Below are 24,089 nucleotides of genomic sequence, written 5' to 3' on the forward strand. Positions count from 1 at the left end.
GCAAACCTTCTGGTATGGTTTCCGATTCTGAATAGCTAGTTAGAGTGGTCGCGTGGGATTCATATCTAATTTGTTTTTCGATAGTTTTCCGGATTTTTAGAAATGACGGTGAGTGAGTTTCTGGGGAGCGGGCTGTACCTGTGGCGGCAGCGAGTCAGTCGCTGAGTTGCGTTGTGGCGTGCCGCCTCGGTACAAGGCCTGTCTCGCCATGTAGCGGCGGCGTGGCGGTACGGGGGGTGTCTCGGCCTCTTGGGTTCTCGGACGAGCCAGTGATGGCGCTGACCTTGAGCCGCTGCCTCCCTGGGTCGTCGCCATCGATTGTATATATATATACAACGAACGCGCTGGGCATTGTGAGCTATGAAATGGCCAAAGGTAACAAACACAAATGTGACGAGTTTTATTCGCCACTGAGAGGCAAAAGAAGATGAATGCTTATCTTCTTTATCTTCGTATCTCTCTGCAACTTGGACCGTCACGCTTGCAGACTGGCTCGCGCGGGCGCCGCAACCACCGTTGACATATCGGCCTGCCGGAGCATTCAGGTCGTCGCGCCTTGCCAGCAGCTTATTTCGTTCACTCAAGCCACGGTTGAGAACAGCACAATCATGGCGCGCGAATGCGCTAGTCACATGATTTTTTTTTTATTTCGCGGGCTTTCTTTGGAGCTCGGAAAAAAGATACACGTGAGGCTTTCTTTATCGCAAATCAATATAATCGGGGTTTCTGAAGGTGCTCTCCAACTTTGCTATTCGCATTTGCTCTCTAAAGTCAATATTTACGCGTTTAGAAAAATTATCTTAATTGCTAATTAATTAATTGCAAAACAAAAAATGCCTATGATGCGCAAGCCGGTTGGTAGATGTGTGTAAGTGGTTTACCTGGCCTACCTCAAATATTTTATTTTTTAATCCTTCGCTAAAGTTAGCTGGGACACCTTGTATATAAGCACGAAGTTTGTTCACAAAGAGCAAAAGCATATCTCGACGATATTTTATAAAGCGGAACAAATACCGTCGAGATATGCTTTTGCTCTTTGTGAACAAACTTCGAGCGATCCGTGCGCCGATATCTTCCAAAGAGTGTGAGTTTCGATCGCTCTCCTCACGTGGGCCTAGTGATCTCAGAGTGGCGTGAGAAGTTGAATGCACCTTCTGTCTTGCGCCTTCTTGTCGGAGCAAAGGTCGAGCGCTCGTCAGTGTGTCTGCAGCGGTCGACACTCAACACTTTTGTTGTTTACCTACTACTGAGTCTGTTTTTCTTATCTTCTGCAACCAGGTGTCGCAAAGTACTTTGTTGGAAGGGACTCCATCGGCAAGCAAACGTGGCTTCACTCGCAAGTGCCCTACTGATGACGTAAAGGATCTCGTGGTATAACTTGGCGCAACTGTGGGCTGTTCTGTTTTTGCCCCACAAAGAACGGTCTGCACAGTAAAGAGCCATGAAGAAGCTGGTACTTTTCTTCTTCGTGATCTGCACTTACGGCTTTGTTTCGGCCTCTGCTGAGGATCCTGATATTTGCTGTGAGTCGCTTTGTTTCCATCACTATTTCTGAAGCTTTATTCCCATATGTCGCTGGTGTCATGTCACAGGTTACTTGAGATTCACACGGAATATCTTTTCAGACGTAATCTAGCGGCTCCTTTGCTGTACGAGTCGTCTGTTGGTACAATAGCCATGGAAACACTAAGAATAGCCCTCGCCATTGAAGTAAGGGAGTGAGAAGTGTCATCCAAAGAAATCCCACACGTATACAGATGCCGTATTAAATCGTCTTATTTCTAGAAGGATACCTAGGACATATGGTTGTATGAGCCAAAAGCAGACGGCCGAGAAGGGCCATGTGAACGGCACAGGGCCTAAAGTTTTGCTTTCTGCGCGAAATTTCGTGCAGCACCCCTCCAGGCACATATGGATGAACAAGGCATGCTTTAATTATCTGTGCCTTTGCGTTTAGGATTTATTTTGAGTTTAGTTTATGTCTGTGAATAAGTTGCACCTTTGCCCAAGACCAAGCTCTGCACAAGATAGATAGAAAAAATACGCGTTCATAAATTATTTTCTTTCTAATGTCATAGAGGTGTCCTATATTACCCCTACTCTTAAGCATATATAATTCACTTAAAAGCAGAAAAGTAGATTATGCAGTTATGGCGTAGTAAAAGTAAATTGAGTACTCATTTCGAAAACGCATGCTACCACTCCACAAGATGACGTATTCAAATTATGACTGGTATGCTTCTCTTCGTTTTCGTCTTTCATGGAAAAGCTTTCGACGACATCAAGCTTGGTATCTTGCTGAGATGCATTAGAGCGAATGCCTGGCTTATGGTGAGTTGACAAGATTTCATGCTGTCGTGACCAAGAAACACAGAACAGGAATTTAGAAATGACTATATAAATGTGATTGAACACCATAAATCCACTACATTTGGTTACAGTGCTGGAGAAATTAAACTAAAGTTTATTTGCACACGTAACTGAGGCAAACAAGTAATCTAGGTGGAGAACATGCAAGCACCATGAGAGTGCAATGACTAGCAGCTAAATTGCTTGGCCTTGATGCAAAACTTTTTTTTTCTAAGCTGAAAGCACTGCTTCAATCACATTTAACCCTTTGAATTCCTCGCTGCGGTTGCGATCATGCTAAGAAGTGCATTTCAGTTATATGCACCCCCCCCCCCCCCACCAAAAAAAGAAAAATTGCAACCTAAAGAAAGAATAACTTTAATAACTCTAAATTTTGTGACCACTGCCTGAAAACAATTTCGAGCAAAGTATTACCTTGTACCGCGGATCTAGGCGATGGTAATGTTAATCTCTAACGTTTAATAACTGCTCAGAGGTGTAGTCCTCTGCCACTATATGCAAAATGTATGCACATATAGTGTAAGTAAATAAACTCGAGTTCATTTGGCTTTAATGTGGAAAGCAGCTTTTTGTGGGGCCAATGGTTTATTAGGAAAATTTAAAATGCGGAGTATTCTCATTACGAAGATAGTTATTTGACGCAAAAAAGTTAAGCGCACAGTTAAGTGTGTGTGTGTGTGTGTGTGTGTGCGTGCGTGTGTGTGTGTGTGCGTGTGTGTGTGCGTGTGTGTGTGCGTGCGTGCGTGTGTGTGCGCGTGCGTGCGTGTGTGTGTGTGTGTGTGTGTGTGTGTGTGTGTGTGTGTGTGTGTGTGTGTGTGTGTGTGTGTGTGTGTGTGTGTGTGTGTGTGTGTGTGTGTGTGTGTGTGTGTGTGTGTGTGTGTGTGTGTGTGTGTGTTGCCTTTCTCGTGGTAGCTTTTATATATGTACGAACTCACCCAAAAAGGCATGAAGTAAGCTAACAGTCACCCCAATCAAGGAACATAGGCGATTTTTTTTAATTTATGGCGTTCATGAATGGGACATTAATAGGATAACTACCGTACTTGGAACTTAAGGGGGGGGGGGGGGGGTATCAGTTACTTTTGACCCCGATAGTACATTTCTACTTAAGATTCTAGCTCAAAACAATAAGATGCGCTGGTGAAGCACTAAATATAAATTCTGAGTAAGTCCTCTTGCTGTATGTTAGCTTGTAATACCTCTTACAATTTGGGAACCCGTGTATTTGAGACAAACTCTTTCGTGTCTTGCAGCTGCGCAATGGCCTTAACCACCTGATGCATGTCTACCAGTGCACGAGCGATGTCTGCGCTTTCAACAAGATCTGCGACGAAGGAGACGTTGTAAGGAAACATGGGGCTCGGCTCCATACTCTCATCACTTCGTGCCGCCAACCGGAGCGTAATGCTGGTCACAACTTTTGTACCAGCACAAAAATCGAGAGAACACATAGCCCCGAACTTCCCTCTTCAAAATATCACATCTAGTCAATGTTGCTTGCACATCGCAAGAAAAGACCTTCCATATCATTATACCAAATGCTCAGTTCATACTACGGCAATTTTATTAGCTCTCCTTCTATTGTTTCTACCATTGCGCTCAACCGGAAATTGCTGAAGAACCGATTACGGAACTCAGAAAAACAATGTCAAACAGGAAATGACAATGTCATGACAACAGTTCGACGCCATTGGTTGAAGGATCTCATTTGGCGGGCATTTGGTACTCCGTTTCTGAGTCGTATCCGGCTATAGGTGTGCCAGAGTACGGCGCGAGAAGCCTTTTGCCGTGTTCGGCGTGGCAAGGCGAGTTCCTGTCACTGGTTTTGCCAATGGTCTCTTTAGGCTAGCATCTTTCCCTGGCAGCTGTAGCCGTAAGCCATTTTTACTTTCGACAGGAGGAGGCTTCGGGAGACCAAACCTCCAAAACTCGCTGTGTACGGAACGTTCTGTTAACTAATATTTCACAAGGAACTGTCCACCTAATTCCCGTGCGGAACCGTGCATCTGTCGCGACAAGAACTTTCTCACGAAACCCCGCCACTTTATGCCCAATGCAAAAGGATTTATGCGTGTCGCTGAAACTTCTGTTCTAAGCCTTCGGCGGGGCTCAAGTGCTCATTGCATAGTCATTGCTGTATGCGTTGTGGGGTTTTAATTAGGGGGGATAAATAAGTTCTACTCGCTTAACCGCGGCTGACACAGTTCAAACCCACCCAGACCCACACCGCGATCGCGTACGCTACCGAGCGCACGCCGTCCACGGCGCGCCTTGCTCTGAGGGCACAAAGCAGAAAGGAACGGCACTCTTGCTGACACAAACAAGTCGTTTATTTCTGCAACAATAATAACGCGTGCCAGCGGCAAAATACGGTGAGGAGTCGAGGACGGCTGACTCGCCAGTAAGGTTACGAACGAATGTTCGCCCACGCTAGGGCAGGGGATACTCCGCGGCCGGACGGGACAAGATGCGGGAGAACGTTCCTCCCCACGGCGAAGAGCGGAGCGTCGCGCGTTAACGTCAGCGCACGTCAAGTTCCCGAGCCGAAGAGAGCCGTCTTACCACGCGCGCCCGCAGCAATCACGCCATACGTGGCGCTCATGTCGTTGCGACGCCAGCGCCCTCCCTTCTTAGTTAAGGCATAGTCCTTCAATGTTTTTTTCTGGTCACGAAACTCCGGCCAAAGTTTCATATAGGGACAGCGCGCGCCGCTAGAGGCGCGGCTGTCGGCGAGGGGGCACGAGTCGCTGCGCGAGCCCTGCTCGCAGCGGCTGTTTTCCGGCCAACCGGCTCATATTCGCTTGGTAGTTATGCTTTATGGGGATCGGTATTTGGGCTTACGATGGCCACTACTTTACCGGTTATCACCTGAAAGCTTGGCTGCAACGTCGAGACACTAAAAACCCTCTACGATCGACGACGGCCACTAGTAAACCTTGTTAGCGGCTGTTTACTGGCAAACAGTTAACGCACTTACTTTCTGTCGTTGATTTTCACAAAAAAGCGATTTTCGTACAATGTTCCAGCCTTGGCATTCATTTTTACCGCAACTTGCCCACAACGTTATTCTGGAGATCTAGCGTAGCGATCAGTTGCGCCTGTCTTGGGCGAGCACTCGCTTTCATCTAAGTGCACAAGAATGCTTAAGGCTGGCGTTTACTTTGTGATAAATACTGCAATCTCAATAATGCTGAAAACATGACGTTATGGCAGTATTTTAAGAACTGGAGTGCGCGCTAGAAGAGCGATCACATGACGAATGCACCGGTAGTTTGATCATGCTCTCATTTTTTTTTTGCTGACACTTTCGGAGGTGGCAAAGCCAGCTGCTGAAGACTCTTGCTTCATAAGCCATTTATTTACACTTTTTCACGCTGTGACTACGGAGGCGCTGACGAGTGCAAGGAAATATTGCTCATGTGCTCGCTTCGCGCTACCAAGATAAGAGACAAGCTGTGAGCGGCGACGCAATAAGCCAGAAATGAGCAATGATAGAAATCACGGAGAAACATGTACAAAAAATAAAAAGCGCTAGGTGTTCAACGTGGTTTGAAGGTTTGAAGGTTTATTTCCGCAACTGGGTGTTGCGAGGACAGCCAGGGAAAAAGCTGTATAGACAGCTTGAGAGGTCCTGGCTTCCTCTTACAGTGCAGCATTGACGGTGGCGGAGTACGACATCAAACAAAATGTAAGTAAAGTGTGTTCGGTTAACCCAGCAGACGTGCGAACGCATGTGTATAGGCTGTTTGCGTCATGGTTTTGCTTTGCTGGGTCGTTGCACGTCTGGCGACGATATTAGACTGAAGTTAAGCTCTGATCGAGGTTAAGCTAGTCTGATGTGTTCGTTCAGAAGGTGGACGTTGATGAAGACGACGGTGTACAATGCGCGCAGCGCGAGAGTGTGTTACAGTTTAGTTTTTTCCTGTTTGGATCTGCACGAAACCCTGGCCAATCTCCCACCGTGGGTATGTGCCATCGTTTTTGAGGCAACAACAACAACAACACGAGGCGTGACCGGCTGCTGCGATAGCACAGTGCTCTCGTGCAGTGGCCAGCGAAGCTGATCCGTTCGCGCCGCTGGGGGTACGAAATTTCTAGTCGCAGCAATATTTATTTTATTTCTGAACCCTTAAATTCAGGGACGCCACAAGATTCTTGGTTGGGTTTCATCCCATGAAGTAGTGCTTTCGCACCAAAAGCCATCAGCACATTGAAGAGCACAGCTGTCTAAAATGCAACATCGTCACAGATTCGTGCCCAAGTACGCTGGTAGGAATACCCGTGGGACGACGCCGGGCCTGAGTTTCGGTTTCTCGCGCATTGCAGCGACACTGCTTCTTTGTTGATCATAAACTCGTGAGACCGAATCAGTGGGGCAAAATGCCTCTCGCAGACACGTACATGCTTGGAGTAGAAGCTAAATCCACCGCTTTCCTGTCGGGGTATCGCCCGCTTCCATATTTTACGCTGCTCGGCGTCGCTCGGCAGACAGAACGCCTTTTCCTGCGTACCTCCGAAGCCGGAGCGGCAACCCGTCACGCAGCAAGTATTCGACATCGCAGGCTTGCACGTCACGTGCACTGTACTTATTTTGTAAACGAAAGCAGAGTGAAAAGAGAAAATAGTTGTTGCCGCATTGCCGGAGTACCATTCTACCCGTAGACTCGCGGCCGTAGAGACGCTCGCTCCCTCGCGTCGTTGCCCCCACAGGACTCGTAGCGCCGCCTCGTGGAAGGCGCGGTCAACATATGAAGCTCTCCCATAGCGTTACGGAGAAGTTTCAGGACCATAAAAGCATTGAATGACTATGGTTAAGGTAACTAACCAAGCTAAGGAGGGTGCATCGCGAGGAAGCCAACCAAAGGGGAAGACGCGGAGCAGAGTCCCCACAGCATCTTTGCGTTAATGCTGTTCGCAGACCGCGATTATTTGTGCTTTGCTTTCTAAGCAACGAGATAAGACGGCGCATGCGCGGAAGTGAAATGGAAAATGGCGTCACTTGCTGCGAACATCCGTGTACTGTTCAACGTCAACGTACGCTGAAGAGCCCCAGGTGGTCTAAATTAGTCCGGAGCCTTCCGCTACGGCGTCCCTCACTGACTGTGTCACTTCGGGACGTTAAACCCCCGCCATACCTTGCCATGTCATACCATGCCATACCACGCTATGTCATACCATACCATAATGAAACTGGAGCCTGACTCTCGTCGCATAATCTGCGCAGTCTTCAACACGAAACTATAGCAGCCAGTGCTAAAGTCTTTTAGCGCGTAATAGAGAAAGAACAGTGCCCACTGAGTATTGCAGGTTTCCCATACCTTAGAAACTGCTTTTAAGGCAAAAACCTTTAACGCCTCATCGTTGTCGACAGAAGGCTGTCAGCAGAAGCTTGTCAGCAGAGGTGTCACGCTTTTGACAATTGTCCACCGAGATATGTGAGACAGTTACTGCGTAATTTCCTTTCCTCAAATACAATTTCATTTTCTTCATTACGGCCCCTCTTTCTCTTTCTTCTTTCACTCCCACCTCCTTCCTTTCTCTACAAATGAATGATGGTTGTCCACCGAGATATGTGAGACAGTTACTGCGTAATTTCCTTTCCTCAAATACAATTTTCATTTTCTTCATTACGGCCCCTCTTTCTCTTTCTTCTTTCACTCCCACTTCCTTTCTCTACAAACGAATGATGGTTGTCCACCGAGACATGTGAGACAGTTACTGCGTAATTTCCTTTCCTCAAATACAATTTTCATTTTCTTCATTACGGCCCCTCTTTCTCTTTCTTCTTTCACTCCCACCTCCTTCCTTTCTCTACAAATGAATGATGGTTGTCCACCGAGATATGCGAGACAGTTACTGCGTAATTTCCTTTCCTCAAATACAATTTTCATTTTCTTCATTACGGCCCCTCTTTCTCTTTCTTCTTTCACTCCCACCTCCTTCCTTTCTCTACAAACGAATGATGGTTGTCCACCGAGACATGTGAGACAGTTACTGCGTAATTTCCTTTCCTCAAATACAATTTTCATTTTCTTCATTACGGCCCCTCTTTCTCTTTCTTCTTTCACTCCCACCTCCTTCCTTTCTCTACAAACGAATGATGGTTGTCCACCGAGACATGTGAGACAGTTACTGCGTAATTTCCTTTCCTCAAATACAATTTTCATTTTCTTCATTACGGCCCCTCTTTCTCTTTCTTCTTTCACTCCCACTTCCTTTCTCTACAAACGAATGATGGTTGTCCACCGAGACATGTGAGACAGTTACTGCGTAATTTCCTTTCCTCAAATACAATTTTCATTTTCTTCATTACGGCCCCTCTTTCTCTTTCTTCTTTCACTCCCACCTCCTTCCTTTCTCTACAAACGAATGATGGTTGTCCACCGAGATATGCGAGACAGTTACTGCGTAATTTCCTTTCCTCAAATACAATTTTCATTTTCTTCATTACGGCCCCTCTTTCTCTTTCTTCTTTCACTCCCACTTCCTTCCTTTCTCTACAAATGAATGATGGTTGTCCACCGAGATATGCGAGACAGTTACTGCGTAATTTCCTTTCCTCAAATACAATTTTCATTTTCTTCATTACGGCCCCTCTTTCTCTTTCTTCTTTCACTCCCACCTCCTTCCTTTCTCTACAAATGAATGATGGTTGTCCACCGAGATATGCGAGACAGTTACTGCGTAATTTCCTTTCCTCAAATACAATTTCATTTTCTTCATTACGGCCCCTCTTTCTCTTTCTTCTTTCACTCCCACCTCCTTCCTTTCTCTACAAACGAATGATGGTTGTCCACCGAGACATGTGAGACAGTTACTGCGTAATTTCCTTTCCTCAAATACAATTTTCATTTTCTTCATTACGGCCCCTCTTTCTCTTTCTTCTTTCACTCCCACTTCCTTTCTCTACAAACGAATGATGGTTGTCCACCGAGACATGTGAGACAGTTACTGCGTAATTTCCTTTCCTCAAATACAATTTTCATTTTCTTCATTACGGCCCCTCTTTCTCTTTCTTCTTTCACTCCCACTTCCTTTCTCTACAAACGAATGATGGTTGTCCACCGAGATATGTGAGACAGTTACTGCGTAATTTCCTTTCCTCAAATACAATTTTCATTTTCTTCATTACGGCCCCTCTTTCTCTTTCTTCTTTCACTCCCACTTCCTTTCTCTACAAACGAATGATGGTTGTCCACCGAGACATGTGAGACAGTTACTGCGTAATTTCCTTTCCTCAAATACAATTTTCATTTTCTTCATTACGGCCCCTCTTTCTCTTTCTTCTTTCACTCCCACCTCCTTCCTTTCTCTACAAATGAATGATGGTTGTCCACCGAGATATGCGAGACAGTTACTGCGTAATTTCCTTTCCTCAAATACAATTTTCATTTTCTTCATTACGGCCCCTCTTTCTCTTTCTTCTTTCACTCCCACTTCCTTTCTCTACAAACGAATGATGGTTGTCCACCGAGACATGTGAGACAGTTACTGCGTAATTTCCTTTCCTCAAATACAATTTTCATTTTCTTCATTACGGCCCCTCTTTCTCTTTCTTGTTTCACTCCCACTTCCTTCCTTTCTCTACAAACGAATGATGGTTGTCCACCGAGATATGTGAGACAGTTACTGCGTAATTTCCTTTCCTCAAATACAATTTTCATTTTCTTCATTACGGCCCCTCTTTCTCTTTGTTCTTTCACTCCCACTTCCTCCCTTCCTCTACAAACGGATGACGGGTGTCCACCAAGATGACAGAGAATTACTGCGCCATTTCCTTTCCTCAAAAAGCGTTGCGTTCAAAGGGCAAGGCATCGCGCCGAACGGGCGGTGGCGTTCCGTGGACTCTCTGGCAGCGCTACAACACGCTGTCGCGTTCCACTCCTAAAGGCGAAGCATAACGTCATTAATTAGCAGTTAATTAGCATTAGTAATTAATCAGTAATTACGCGTCCCTTATTAATTTGTCATTACTTAGTAATTATTACTTAAATATGTGTGACGTCATCCAGTGGTGACGTCACCAGTGCAATAGAGCCAGTCAAAGTGGTGCGGAAAACGCTTTCGCCTCTACGCACTTCAGACAGTCAAAGTGTGCCCCTGAATTTTATCTGCGAAGGCATACAACTGTCTCGCTATCCCGAGCGAGAACTCTACGTCTAACTATCCTTCATGACGAAAGAAAAAAAATACGTATATGTAGCAGCCTGAGGTATGTAGCAACGCTTATTTATTTATTTTTTTTTAAGTTTCGCTTCTTACAATCCGGAAGCTCAGCCTAGCACAGGACTTTTTAGGCTCTTTATTGTGAACGGAACACACAGTGCACGGGCGTTCTTTCGTTTCGTCTCGGTCGTTTGCCGCTGAGACAGGGTTCGAACCCGCGAAGTAGTAGTACGTCGGAGGCCGACCAGTATTGCAGGTGAAGTTAGACGTACTTATCAAGCCGCAACTTCTATATGACATTAAAACTATTTTTTTCAATCAGCAACTCTTTACATCCATGTATGATGTCTGTTCTTGTCAATTTCAATGCTTCTAGTATCTTTCAGCCTTTTTTCTAACTCGGCCAATCAGCGCTATCCAACTGGAATGAGCAACTACATTCACCGAGACGCGCATTAGGGTGCCATAGGCCCATGCAATCACAAAATGCTGCATGGTCACGTACTGGCTTTTTTATGCACATGCATGGGTACCCTTTGTAAAAGCGACGACAAATTGCACGACTACAATCGGGTACAACTCAAGACCAAAATGGTATGTGCCCCTCAAAGGAGGCCTTCCAGCCAATGGCGTCGTGATTAATCCCTTTACACCTAGCTCCTTTATTTGCCGATCACTTTATTTCTAATTATGTTTTATTAAAGTACGGTGTGATAACATAGCTGGATGAATGCCCATAAAGGTGGCGAGGTTTAGTGTTGCTTACCGAGAACGTGACTAATAAATGATAGCCTCTGATTGGTAAATACTGGCTTAGGAAGTTTCTCGAACTTTTAATTTATTTATCGTTAAAATAAAATAAACAGCTCAAATCAGTCAAATTCGATGCTTCCTGCGCACTAACTTGAAAACAATTGGTTAATTTAATTACCTTCTGCTTTCTCTTTCATTTCAGCAAACCGCTTTGGACAAGTACATGAAGGTAAGTCAAAGCAAAAATACAAATAATGAACCAATTTTTTCATGTGAATTGAAACGTTACCGTTGGTACACAAGTACTCATATGGCCTCTAAATTTTGACAGTTACTGAACGAAGACGTGTTGAGCTTTGCTTAGTCGAAAAAAAAATTAGACAACTTTTTTGGGCTTCAAGGATGGAGATAGAGTGGCTTGGAGACTATATTTAACCGTTCTTGCTTCTATTGGTCTCTTCCTCATAAGGCTCTCGCTACTTACCACTACTAGCTCGCTGGCGCATGTGTGTTTGCGTCTCCGAATACAAGTGTGTGTATTCGCGCACACACACACTGCAGTCTGCATTCTCCATGAGGTAATGACAGTCAGTGGCCAGAATTAGCCTTTTTGGCGCGCGAGCGTGCGGCAGTGGCTGTGCGCAGCGAACTCTGCAATATTTCAGTTATTACTAAGCTTGTAACAGCGAAACGAACGTCGCACCACTGGTGTCATTTTCCCTGCTCTAATAGGGCCTGCTCCTTTTTTGCTCAGCCTGTTTTCGTTTTGCAGCCCAAGCCACGCCGAGAGTTTTGGAAGGAGGCTCAGAAGTGCGAGAAGGAGCTGCCCCCGGACGTCGTTGTCTAGTGGAGTGCTTGACCCCACTAGTTTCCAGAGAGCCTAAAATGGTGGCCCATTACCTTAATTTGCCCTCAAACAGGCTCCTTGTCTCCATGTCCTATCTCTTCTGCAATAAAGCATAACGTGAAGGGAAGAAGAGGTGCTCGGTGTGGTATGGTGTGGTGTGGTGTGACGGAAGCCAACAGCCACCGCAACCGAAGACCACAGGAAGAAAAAAGGCGATATGTGGCTGTTTTTCTTCTCCTTTTATTAATATGCCATTGATTAAAAACTACAAAATAAAATAAAGACATCACCTATGCTCCTTGGTTTCGGCGGCTCTTGGCTTACGTCTCTTCTGGAATAGCTGCACTTGAAGATAAAATCTCTTCTTAGACCTTGCGCATATAAATTTTTCTCGCCGGCTGATTTAAGAGTAGAAACGCATACGAATTACAAAGTGAATAATGCTCCTCTTTACTAATCACTTTTTCCCTCCTTCCGTGGTTTTTGTTTTCATGATTTTTTTTTTTGCCTAGATACAGTGCTTCGGTTCCTTCACGCTTTTATATCACGCATTAAGACAACAGTCGTTTGCAGACAAGAACAATAATATTAACAACAAATGCGCTTCATTCAATGAATATTATTTCGCTCGTATCCTCGGGCAGTACGGTCAAGCCTCTGTCTATGTTTGTCCGCTACCATAATGTAACGCGGTCACCGACTATGTATTCAACAGAGCTCTTCACCCTTTTACGTTCAGAAATATTCAGCATCTCATGCCGCATCTTTTACGCACTGGGCTCCTGCGAAGTGCAATCTACAACATACTGTGAAATGATGTTGCTCTACACTCTTTACGAATAATAGTGTAAGGGTTCCTGTTTCAGTCCGACATTAGCCGTACACCTGTTGTCCAAAATGTATAGAATGCAATGTAAGAGAAGGAACCTAATTTTATCGATTTTATCGCCGCCTTTCCGTACCCTTTAAAAATATATATGAAGCCTAATTGCGATTTTGCGCATTACAGTGCGCATCAATTTATCACTAGTAATAAACCAGTGTCAAGTAGAGCACATGCATGACTAAGATATGTCACTGCGAGGCGCCTTTCCTTTTTCTTTCGTATGACAGGAGACCGCTCATGCGAAACTGTGTCCATATGAAAAAAAAAGTAGAGTGAATGCACCAGCACGCGCGGAGTACTGCCTGGAATGCAGACCTTGCGATCTGCCGTTGCCCGCTGCAAAGTGGGAACGCAGTCACGGGGGCTTGAGCCAGCGCTGCAGTCACTGCTTCAGTCACTAGAAGATATAAAAAAGCAATGAAGACTTCAGACAGTTTTAATCACACGTTAGCACCGGTTTTTTTTTTTTTGCAAGCATACAGTGTGGCAGGGCGTGTGTCCTCGTTATGAGAACAGCGCACTGGAGAGGACTTCGTGCACTGGCGTAAACTCTCGCTCATTTCCCCGCTGACAGCCGTTATAAGACGCGGACATTGCGGGCAGCCGGCGGTCGCACGATATTATTAAAAATCTGGAAGGCTGTATACATAGCGTATGCATAGAGAAATTTACGTACTTGGAGTAGCGACTAATCCGGTGAAGCGGTGGTACGGTGTTCGAACCCCGGACCAGGACGAATTTTTCTTTGACTACGAAGTTTCTGAGAAAGCTGTACTGCTTTCCTTTGTAGCCGTATGGCTGCGCTCGAGTGGATGTCAATGAGTAATTACTCCCTTATTAGAAATAAAATATGAGCACTCAAGTTCATCGTTTTCGTGTTGGAGCGCCTACAGCCATTTCCGCTATTCTATTACCCGTATATGCCTAAATTTCAGGAAATGGAAAAAAAAATTAGAATATTTTATTTTAAATTTTTATTTGCCACAAGGATTCAAAATCATCCCTGTAGTGAAGCAAATATTTTTGTCGTTACCGACTTTTGAGCCGTTCGACAACGTAGGAATCAAGGCAAGCTCACTGCCTATGGCGTGCGGACCCGATTGAAACATTTGACATCGACTCTAATGTCACATTTGTGATCACGCGCGGTGATTTTCTCATGACAATGCGCCAACCTTCTTTGCTGTTCTTCGATAATGTCGAATGAAATCATAGCTTTCAGAGTAGACTGGCGGCTTTTTCTGAACGTACACGATGCACAAAACAGAACACGCACAACCCAACGCTTCCAAAAGAAAAGATTAGAGCCCTTTGAGCATACGCGAGCGAGCGCGAACGCTTATACAATAAAATTTTAAGGTTACTGAGCAAAAAATCATACACGTAGGGCACTGGGCATATAAGGGGCTAATCGCTCCTCTATTCAATGTTTTTAGTTGCACTAATGCAGTGGTCTGCTCTAGTGGGCTAGAAACACGAGCTTCCACCCTCTGACGAAGTCACACACAGCAAGCGCCAGCGTGACGGGGCCCTGTGAGATGCGCGGAGGCAAGTAAAAACATATATATGATGCGCATAATTCCCATGCATAATATGCGTCGCATTCGTCGCGAAACAAGCGGCAACCGTCGTAAAAAAATTTTAGCAGTGCAATCTAAGAAACCTCGGTGCTATCTGTGCGTCGCTTATCCCCAATCTATACAAGCACTGTTTTCTTTATTTGCAGCAAAACAAACTGCCCTTGACCATGAGCTCTACAGTGAGCGATCCTTGCTGAAGGACAAATGTGTGCAAGTCGCACGATGGAATAAGTAGCAGCGATGAATTTGTGAGGAAAAGACCCCTACTTATACACCAAAAAACATGGTAGCGAGTAAAAGTGGACCTTAGGAATATCGCAAGCTAACTTGTGAGGGGTGCGGCTCTTGTTAATTGCAAGCTTCAAAAAGGAAGGCTGAAATAAATACACTAGCTTTCGGATTTTGCGTGATTATGTCCGAATAGAAGAAATATGGATGGAGCGCGCTCACTAACCGGTGCTTGAAGTTAGCAGAGCCACATGTCTTTAGGAAAGCAAACGAGAAGTTTCCGCCTAACCTTAATGGTTAGGCCACGACGCGTAGACGACCACTATATCACGTGGGAAGATGAGTTTGTGTCACTTAGCCCCTGAGTCGTTCCACAATAATATATGGAGAGTGGCAAAACATGCGCTCATGAGGAAAACTTGGGGGAGGAGTAAGGAAGCACCGGCGCTGGTCAGGAATAAATGATTCTACCGAAGACGCTCTTTTTCCCGCAAGAATCAAATCGGTGCTTTGCTGCGCCATTTATAGAGTGAACGAAAGGATTCTCGGCGCTGCTGTCGAGTAGACACGTGCGCCGGATGCGGATTTCACACGTTCAGTTTTGCTACAACTTGACCGCAAACTCTATGGAAAGTTGCGCCAGGATATCCTGGTGGCAGAGCTAGTTAAAATCTCGGGCACCAGTGACTGCTTGTAGACAAGCAGTGCGGAATGTGAGCCGTAGTAGTACTGCTCAACAGGAATGTCGGAGCGGAGAAGAGCTTTGTAACAGGGCGTACCCATAGCCTTTTTAAGGAACTTGATGTCTTTCTTCGCTTGCTTTAGGATCCTTAAACCTCTTTCTAGAAGCAGGCCGTGCTCTTATGTTAAACTTTGATGTAAATCTCAGAGCATGTGAAGAACACAAACAGGCAGGAAGCAGTGGAACAGGACGGGCGGTAACTTTCAAATGTCGTTTTTTTTCCCTTCGACCCTCAAAAGAGCACGTGCACCATTTCTGCGCCCCACCCCCCTCCAAGAGTACTCATCAATTATACGAATTTAAACCATTTCGCCGTACAATTATTCCTTGATTCGTTTGTCAGTTTACTAGTGCCCTGTTCTTTCTACTATATTATTTTCAGCCGAATCTGCACCGGCATCCATCGGATCAACGTTTTATTGTATTTTCTGTCATAATCTATGTCGATAGAGTAACTAATGCAAAATACCACCTGGTTACAAACTGGAGGTTTGTAGCGCAGAAGGACCAAAAGACTAAAAAAAAAGGAGGTTCATGGCATGAGATGCTTTCGCACTGTCTCTTAAATGCTTTATTCCGTAAACCTCTTATGTTTAACCGTGTGGTCTTTCTGCACTGCACAGTTCCAAGATACACTTCCAAGAACGCGTCCTACTTTTAGTTATGGCCCTGTATACTGCCAGGCAATCACGATCTAAGCTTAGGTACAATATTACGTCATCATCTGGTGTAAATTCGTCTGTTTCTTTTCTTGGCGCAAATTAATCTTTATTTTCTCGTTACTAAACAATGTGCTGTTGGCGCAGTACCATGATGGCACGGGGAGGCGGCGTGGCTCAGGTATCGTTGACAGAGGAGACAACTAAGCACAGAGGGCCAGGAGATGGTCAAGACAAACGCCCTAGAGCGTGAAAAGAGTTCGCTTTTTTGAAACTTGCCCCTCATTCCGCTCCGACGAGGAGGAGGAAGACACTTCAATAACAGCTATTTGATGACTGGCGCACGTTAATCTAGGACGTATACGTTAGATTAAATGGCTAATTAGCTTTTATGTTCTCTATTATTTCAGGACACCACTTTGAACAAATGTGGTTCCTTTCTCACTACGCACATATAAATACAAATATATTGCCTAAGATAGAACAACTATATTTGCCTTATCGCATTTCAAGGCAAGGAAGCAGCTCTCAAGGGCGTCTGACCACAAGCTTGAACAATGCGTAGTTGCAACACGCTTGAAGATGGACGGCCGCTCGATCTCCCGATCGAAGTGACTGCGAAAGATGAAGCAAATGCGTTGAGAACGCTGGCCGCATCAGTACCAACCTTATCTTTCGACTGCGCCCGGCTACCAAAGACACAAGGCGACAGTAAGAGGGAAACTTAGACTCCAGTTAGTAGAACTGGAACTATTCCGCAGAACAGTGGCAGAATCAGAGTTATGGCCTAATCAGAGTTGGTAAGAGATGCATGCCACTACCTTCCGATTCGCATACTCCTATCCACAACTCCCTGACATCCGAGAAGTACCGGCAGTCCTTCTAGTAATACTTCAGCCAGTAAACCAGTTTATTGAGCACTTTAGTGTTCTGCCTGCAAACCCTCGTCACATCGTGGAACTAACTGTCTCCTTATTTAGGTTTTTCATACACATTTCTATCCACCCAAACCAAGCGGCGAGCAAATGAAGCACGTTGAAAGCAGCAGGAGCCTTTATTAGCGCTTTATTACAGTGTTAGTTTTTCTCCTTCAAGATGTCTTCTACTTCTCTCTGGTAGAATCCACGATAATTAGTGCTTTTGTCAAGGTTCACTGTAAAGAAAACAAGAAAAACGGATTAACTTGTGGAGGCCGATATGGAGAGCGTAGGAAACATCATGATTAGTACTTCGTAACACTTGTAGCGCGACAACACTCCTCCGTCTTTCTGGCTTGGCCCACAAGTGAACCAGCCAACGTATGCCCCAACCTTCGTTCCCCCATAAATGAGTAAAAAGCACGCGTAGTAAACGCTCGCCAGCACGCCCGAGCACATACCCAGAGTAAAATTAGGGGGACACTTAAGCTCCACCTTAGGGGCATGACGCGACAGCATAAATTGTTATTTACTGCTTTTTCTTAGTTATTGCCACTAATTACGCACTCGTTAGAATACATCAGTAGGCATACTAGACACTATAAGACACACAGGATCCCCTTTAAAGAAATCGAAAAGACGCTCTTTAATGGCATAGGTCTAGCGTGTGTGTTTTGCAGCCCAATGGTCATAGGGTCCGATTACCAACTAAGTATTCTAACTTTATTTTCAGCGTAATCAATTTGCTTTACATCCTTAATGTCATTACAACATTTTAGTCATGTTACGACCTTGTAGTCACAATTTAAAGCGAGTTTTAATATTTTTAATTCCCCAGTTCAACTGCTGACGTCACAACCCTCTCGACCAATCCAGAATTGTTGCGACAATCCGCACGACATTTCCTCCGAACATCCGATCTAAAGTTGTCGCGTTGAAACTCACGTACGTTGTTCCGCCACGGCGATTGTCGAAGTCAAAGCAGTCACCAGGGGCCGAAACCTGCGGGCCTGAAAGCGCCGACGCCAAAAGCCCTAGCTCCGAAAGCCCTGGCACCGAAACCTTTGGGGGCGAAGAAAGCCGGCTGGGGAGCCAAGAAAGCTGGTCCGACGGCTGCGACCGGCAGCGCTGCACCGGGCAATGCGGCGCCAGGAAGCGCTGCACCGGGCGTTGCCGCGAGGGCAGAGGCAGCCGCGCAGCGAAGGGACAGGTTCCGCAGAAAGGTCGTTTCGGGTCGCTGCAATGCCGTTAAGAAAGTTGGTTTGGCTTACTGCGGTTTATCGTCCCAAAGCCGCTCAGGCAATAAGGGAAGGGCTCCGGAAATTTCGGCCGACCGGGGCGTTCGTCGTAAGCTGCACATAGGTTTGGCTGTTATACTCAAAAGGTGTTTTGAAGCATGCCTGCAACCTTCAGGCGTGCAAAGAAACCTTTAAGCAACTCAAGGGAAACATTTAGGCAGCGCCCCGAGGCAGTGGTCAGTGCGCGCATATGTATACAGTACATTCCTTGATTCTTTCAGAGTCACGGTTTTCCGCAAAAAAGAACTCTGTAAGCAATTTGATTGGTGCCTGTCTGTTCTAAAAATTTTACCGCCATCTCGGCTCGTTATACAGCTCTCCTCTGTGGCGTGACGTAAGGACTTATGTCAGCTAGTGGAGGCGCCTTTTTGATCTGTTTGAACAGACGAGTGTGCATCTTCGTAGGGGGTCAATGCGTGCAAACATCTTCAACTTGCTTTCAATCTTCATCTTTCGATATTAAATTCTGCATGTTCAGCCGCTTTCTATGTACCCGGTATTGCACAGGAGATGCTCTTCTCTGCACGAGTAACCAATCATGTATGGCCACTGCATTTGTCATGCGGGGCAGAAAATACTCTGTCGATATGCACATTGCCTCGGTACACGTTAATAAAAAAACTAAACATTGGCAAATGTTACCCGTCGAGATAACTATGAATAAGGTAGGTTTTAGTAGTAAGTTAAACAGTGCACGGTTAGAGTTCCTTCCCCTCTCCTTCCTCCTGTTCATGTGGGGAACGTCACGGATGCGCAAAAAAAAGGGAGGGGGGGGGGGGGGTGGAGAGCCATAGTTAATGTGTTCTATCTGGACAGCGTTCACTTACAAATGTACATATGAACAGGCTGCAAAAAAGGCTAAGTTCTAAATTCACTAAGTGGAAACAGGCGCCAAACCACAAAAAGAGATTAGCAAACATTTTTCGCGACCAAGGCTGCCAGCTTTCCCTATGCACTTACCGCAAAGAGTGCTGTCAAGGCCCGGTCCTGAAATAAGAGAGAATCACTTCTTAAGTTCATGTTTTTTTTAACGTGCGCTCTGCATCCATGCCGAAAAACAACACGCACTTCATTTAGCAGGCCGTACACTTTTATTGAACGCCAGCGCCTTGCTGCGGCGTATACAAAGGTGAGCAATCTATACGAGGTGTTGAACTTTTCGCTGTTTCAATGACCGCAGCTTAAAGAGCCTACATTCCGCAGGGAGCGAACGAATACCGCAAGCACGAGAAACGGGTGGTCATAAATAGTGATCTTAAGATAAAGCTTTTCGCTTTTTGCACCACGGTTGAATCTGGTGTTGACCAAATTAGCCTTAACAAATCTTTCGCTAAAGTTTCAGGTAGGTGGACGAAATTTAACATGTTCTTAAACGTTGACAAGGGCTTAGTCCTCCGTATATTTAAGAACAAAACCGCTTTGCAACATTCTTATTCTGTAGATGGCATTGTACTTGAGGAATCACAGGCTGTTAAATATCTCGTAGTTAATATTATAGATAATCTGAGGTGGGACCTTCATGTTAATACAATCTGCACCACCGCTTTTAAACTTCTCTAGTTATCTCAATGCAGGCTTTCAAAAGCCCCTGTGTACATGAAGCTAGCAGCATATAAAGCGTTGGTACGACCGTGTCTGGAGTACACTTCGCGTCTATGGTGCCCTTTTAGAGAGAAAAATGTTGCCAAATCATAAAGAATTCTTCGCAACAGATACAAATGCACTGATAGCGTGACAGAAATTATCTTAGTCTTGATACACTTAAAGCCAGACATGGCGAAGGCAGATTAAAATGCTTGCACTTAACTTACAACAACATAATACAAATTAACAATCAGCATCATTACCCCTCACGCCCTGCGCACAAGCTCGCGTTTTGATAATGGGAAGACGACTAGGCAATATAGCGCTCTAAGCAATAATTTTACAATTTCGTTTTTTTTCCAGAACCATAAGCGCTTGGAAAATACGACCAAAATATATTATCAATAGTCCCAGTGTTGAAGCGTTCATTACAAACTTCATTACAAGCTGGCAAACAGCGTGTCATCCTGCATTCAAGAAGTACACTTTAAAGGTAAAAAAATAAATACAGCCCTAATAATTTAATTTAATTTATCTAAGCAGCGTTTGTTTGAAGGCTAGTTGGTTCATGACTACCAGCCGGATTACTTTTTCGCGCAGCACATAAAGGGGACAAAACAGGCGCTAACTCTAGCGAAATTTCCTAAACGCAGCTGCTTACCGTGCTGACAAATGTGCACAATTTTTGGACGGCACACAGGTCATCCGTGCATCCCAGAGAGGCGACGGCGTCATCCAAGCGGGTGTTAAACTGCGAAAAGAAAAAAAAAACGAAAAATAACACAGTGCGTTCAGCGAATTGTGAAACAATATGAAAGCGCCCGAAAACATTATTTGGGGATCTGGATGTGACGCATCTATTTCCGGTGCTGGGAATCGCTGTATACGTTTGTCTTCGCGTTGCGAGAACGGATGCTGCCTGATATCTGCAGGCGTCACTCGTCACCTGCTCACTAAATGCAGTACCCACAATTACAGAGCAGGAAACATTCCATTTTGTTTCGCGGTGCGGTTAGTAACCAAAAAAATTCCGGCCTCCGACTCCTTTAAGAAGTACTGATACAGAAATTGTTGTGTAGTGATATTAGCTAGCATGGTCACCGCGTGAAAACGTCATCATGAAATGGAGAACAGGAGCCACACAGCGCTGCTTTTGCTTCTATTTTTGTGAAGGTTATGTACGCTAACGCGTATAATGTGCTGCAACATTCTGTGCTTAGCTCAAGCTACTGTGTAAGCCGCCAAGTACTGGGACCTCCCGCACTAAATCGAGCCGAGGGGACTGGGAAAGCAACGGCATCTTCCTGGGAAATAAACAATCCAGTGGCAGGAAGGACTGGTTTTGTGTAGTTCAGCGGGTACAGACGCGGCGGTACTCCTGGGTTCAAGATTTTTTTAAGAATGAGTTCTAGATATGAAAATTCCGCGTCTCCACGGGAAGTTCAAACTCACCTCGCCAGCCTGGTCACGCACACATGCTGCTCGCTCTTTGATCTGGTCCTCCGAAGCAACTACGGAGGAAGAAGGGAATGGGCGTTGAAAACAATGTTACTCAGCACTAACGGCTTGCGGGTTTTGCGTTTATATTAATTGTGCCAGCAACTGACACCAAGACGGATGCGTCTTGAAACAAGGCTGACCAGTTTGCAGGTAGGCAAGTCCAGCTTTCTTGGCCATCCCATCCCTTTTAATTGTGAGGCAACTGTGGAATTTTGTACGATACTGCTGCGAATTTATTCGTAGTAATGGACTAATATTCCGATGCACAGCAAAATCTTGCTTTTAAAATTTGTCCTGTGCTCCAATCCAAAGGGGTGCGTTTTTGACAATAAATGGCAGAAAACTACAGGCGTCCTGAAGAGGGATCTGCGGATATATTGATTTTTTTTGGAGGGGGGGGGGGGGGTCATCTTACGATATGCAAAAAAATTTTCGTTCATGAACAACAGCTTGTTGAAAAAAATTCGCTGTTCAGAATTTCTGGGTATAGCTTCGAAATGTCAAGTGAAGCGCAGCACACGCCAAAAGATTGTGCCACTCGAGATATAAGCAAGAGCGATTGCTTTGGATTGCTTTGCGGAAGGCACCAGATGCTAACTTAATTTAACCCTCTTTTACTAGGCTCACATAACGTTATGCACTTGTTACTCTCACGTGCTTACATGAATGCTCATGTGCCATAAAGTACAGGAAAGGCTCGTAATTTCTGTTGCGTCAACAACTCAACAAACATTAAATTAAATACAGCTTGCATACATCGCCGTATGTTCCCGCTGGTCCGAGCACAGTAATGCTCAAAGCTCTACGTCTCAAATCCTTTTGGATGTAAAAAGTAAGTGCGCGGACGTTCGTGAAAGACGCGATAAATATTTATGCTTTTCATCCAATATCCACACAATGCTCAGATCACCCCCAAAACGTGCTGACTGAACTGTGAGCGCCAGCAAAACATGCACAACTTTACCCCATAACACATTTGCAGTGTTACCTTGCCATCATGCATGCAATATACAAGGCAACGTAGCCCTGAATGTTATCCCTCTGCATAAAGCAAGCCATTAGGGAAACAAAGGAACATTTCTGATGAGGCAAGAAAGATTCGCAGTCTTTAATTTTACTCTGATGGCCCCGCCACGGATCAGTAAATATTACGTGCTTATTTACGGTCGTTGACGCTACTAGTAGTGTTTTTGGTAGACCAGAGCTCATCTTCAGGCGCTCTATGTGCACATCAGAACAACCTATTTTTGGGCGAGATATTGCATGGTTTTACAAAAGGACACCAACGCAAAAAGAATAAACACAATTCATGCAGTACTCAGGGCATAGGTAGTTATTTCGCAATCTAAATGTGGACTTTACTTTTGCGCTGTGTCTTATTTTGGATAAGTACCCATGAGAGCTCACCTTTTTCAAAAAGAAACCGCGCTCACTGAGTGACTGCTTCACCTAATCAGGAAGCTAGCTTGCGCTCAGTAGTACTAACCCGAAACTCGCAAGGCAGATTATCAAGAGGCCAGCGTAACAATTCTTCTTGCATATCCTTTGCTGCATGTGCAAGAGCAATAGAAAGAAAAGTGGCTACGCATGAGCCAGAAGTGACAGTTGCGAAGTAAAGTCGACTATACAGCTAATCGTTCTCTGACAACTTCTTCAGTTGTCTTCAGTTGACAACTTCTTGAATGGAAGCGAAGGCAACCGGCGACCAATGAACAAGAAAACAGCAGGGGACAGATGCTACCCACATCGCGAGTTACGTCGTCCCGTGTTCCACTGCGTCCTGTGGTTTTCTGTTCATTGCACTTCCGTTCAATATTTTCACTAGCTGCGGAGAAGCGATTCAGAAAAAAAAAAACTTGGATACTCACAGCATATGGCCGCTTGACGGGCCGTTGTCAACGCGGCTATGCAGGCAAGGAGAGCACAAGCAAGCAGGAACTTCATGTTCGCTTTGAGGGGAGACTGGCGCTGTTCCCTACTGCTGAGAAATGTCGAGCGGTGTGTTGTGGCGGCCCAGCAGTGGAGCGTTATATACACCTTCTGCTGTGACAAAACGGGAAAGGAGGGAAGAAGTAAACCTTCCCGGATCTGATAACCTGGAGGGGGAAAGTAAAGACGCCCGCTTGCGTTTTGGTCTATATGGTCGTCACTGCCTGCTTATGGCTTGCTTTCCGTTCGCGGTCCGCATATCTTTATGGGTCGTACAGTTATGGAACGCCGCCGACAGCTTCCGGACAGACGCAGACAGCGGCGTGACTCCGGCCGATAAAAAAATGCGCTACTTTATACTACCCGTGCACCCTCCTCGGTACCGTACTCCATTCCTCCTCAGAGACACCACACTCTAGTTGTAGAGCAGATGAGCTCCCTCAACCCTGCCCTGAACGGACCTCACCATAAAGTCGCGACGAGCGCCATGCGAGGGGCGCCCGAGTGCGCCTGCTCGCTTTGAAGGCACCGCGCTGCCCTCCCCTGCGTTTGCGCGCACCTTTCCTCTGATATCTTCCCTGGTACGCTCACTTGCACGGCCACGTCACCGGCACTCTTGTTTTGTTAGTA

The 24,089-nt window shown here is 45.5% G+C and overlaps 2 protein-coding genes across 2 annotated transcripts; one reads left to right on the forward strand and one right to left on the reverse strand.

Annotated features, from left to right (window-relative positions):
* The first annotated feature begins 1,441 nt into the window (after positions 1-1,441).
* LOC149352244 (uncharacterized) lies at positions 1,442-12,136 on the forward strand. The gene is made up of 5 exons (XM_089575679.1): positions 1,442-1,523; positions 2,270-2,331; positions 3,624-3,713; positions 11,492-11,518; positions 12,062-12,136. Exons 1-5 carry the CDS (start codon positions 1,442-1,444, stop codon positions 12,134-12,136), a joined length of 336 nt encoding a protein of 111 aa, XP_089431805.1.
* Positions 12,137-17,266: 5,130 nt separating this feature from the next.
* LOC149352245 (antimicrobial peptide microplusin-like) lies at positions 17,267-23,558 on the reverse strand. The gene is made up of 6 exons (XM_089581406.1): positions 23,399-23,558; positions 21,483-21,541; positions 20,692-20,781; positions 19,407-19,433; positions 18,098-18,385; positions 17,267-17,384 (listed from the first exon to the last, which is right to left on the reverse strand). Exons 1-5 carry the CDS (start codon positions 23,472-23,474, stop codon positions 18,134-18,136), a joined length of 504 nt encoding a protein of 167 aa, XP_089437532.1. The 5' UTR covers positions 23,475-23,558; the 3' UTR covers positions 17,267-17,384; positions 18,098-18,133.
* Between the last annotated feature and the right edge of the window lie 531 nt (positions 23,559-24,089).

Source organism: Amblyomma mixtum, chromosome 3 (assembly GCF_055824585.1).
Source record: "Amblyomma mixtum isolate Tamu chromosome 3, ASM5582458v1, whole genome shotgun sequence".
Taxonomy (NCBI): Eukaryota; Metazoa; Arthropoda; class Arachnida; order Ixodida; family Ixodidae; genus Amblyomma; species Amblyomma mixtum.

Coding starts and splice junctions, on each gene's coding strand:
- LOC149352244 (XM_089575679.1), top strand. CDS start 1,442: ATGAAGAAGCTGGTACTTTTCTTCTTCGTGATCTGCACTTACGGCTTT. Junction 1,524..2,269: donor TGAGGATCCTGATATTTGCT/GTGAGTCGCTTT, acceptor TTCATGGAAAAG/CTTTCGACGACATCAAGCTT. Junction 11,519..12,061: donor CTTTGGACAAGTACATGAAG/GTAAGTCAAAGC, acceptor TTCGTTTTGCAG/CCCAAGCCACGCCGAGAGTT.
- LOC149352245 (XM_089581406.1), bottom strand. CDS start 23,474: ATGAAGTTCCTGCTTGCTTGTGCTCTCCTTGCCTGCATAGCCGCGTTG. Junction 21,542..23,398: donor CCGTCAAGCGGCCATATGCT/GTGAGTATCCAA, acceptor CTTCCTCCGTAG/TTGCTTCGGAGGACCAGATC. Junction 18,386..19,406: donor CCTTGACAGCACTCTTTGCG/GTAAGTGCATAG, acceptor ACGGCATTGCAG/CGACCCGAAACGACCTTTCT.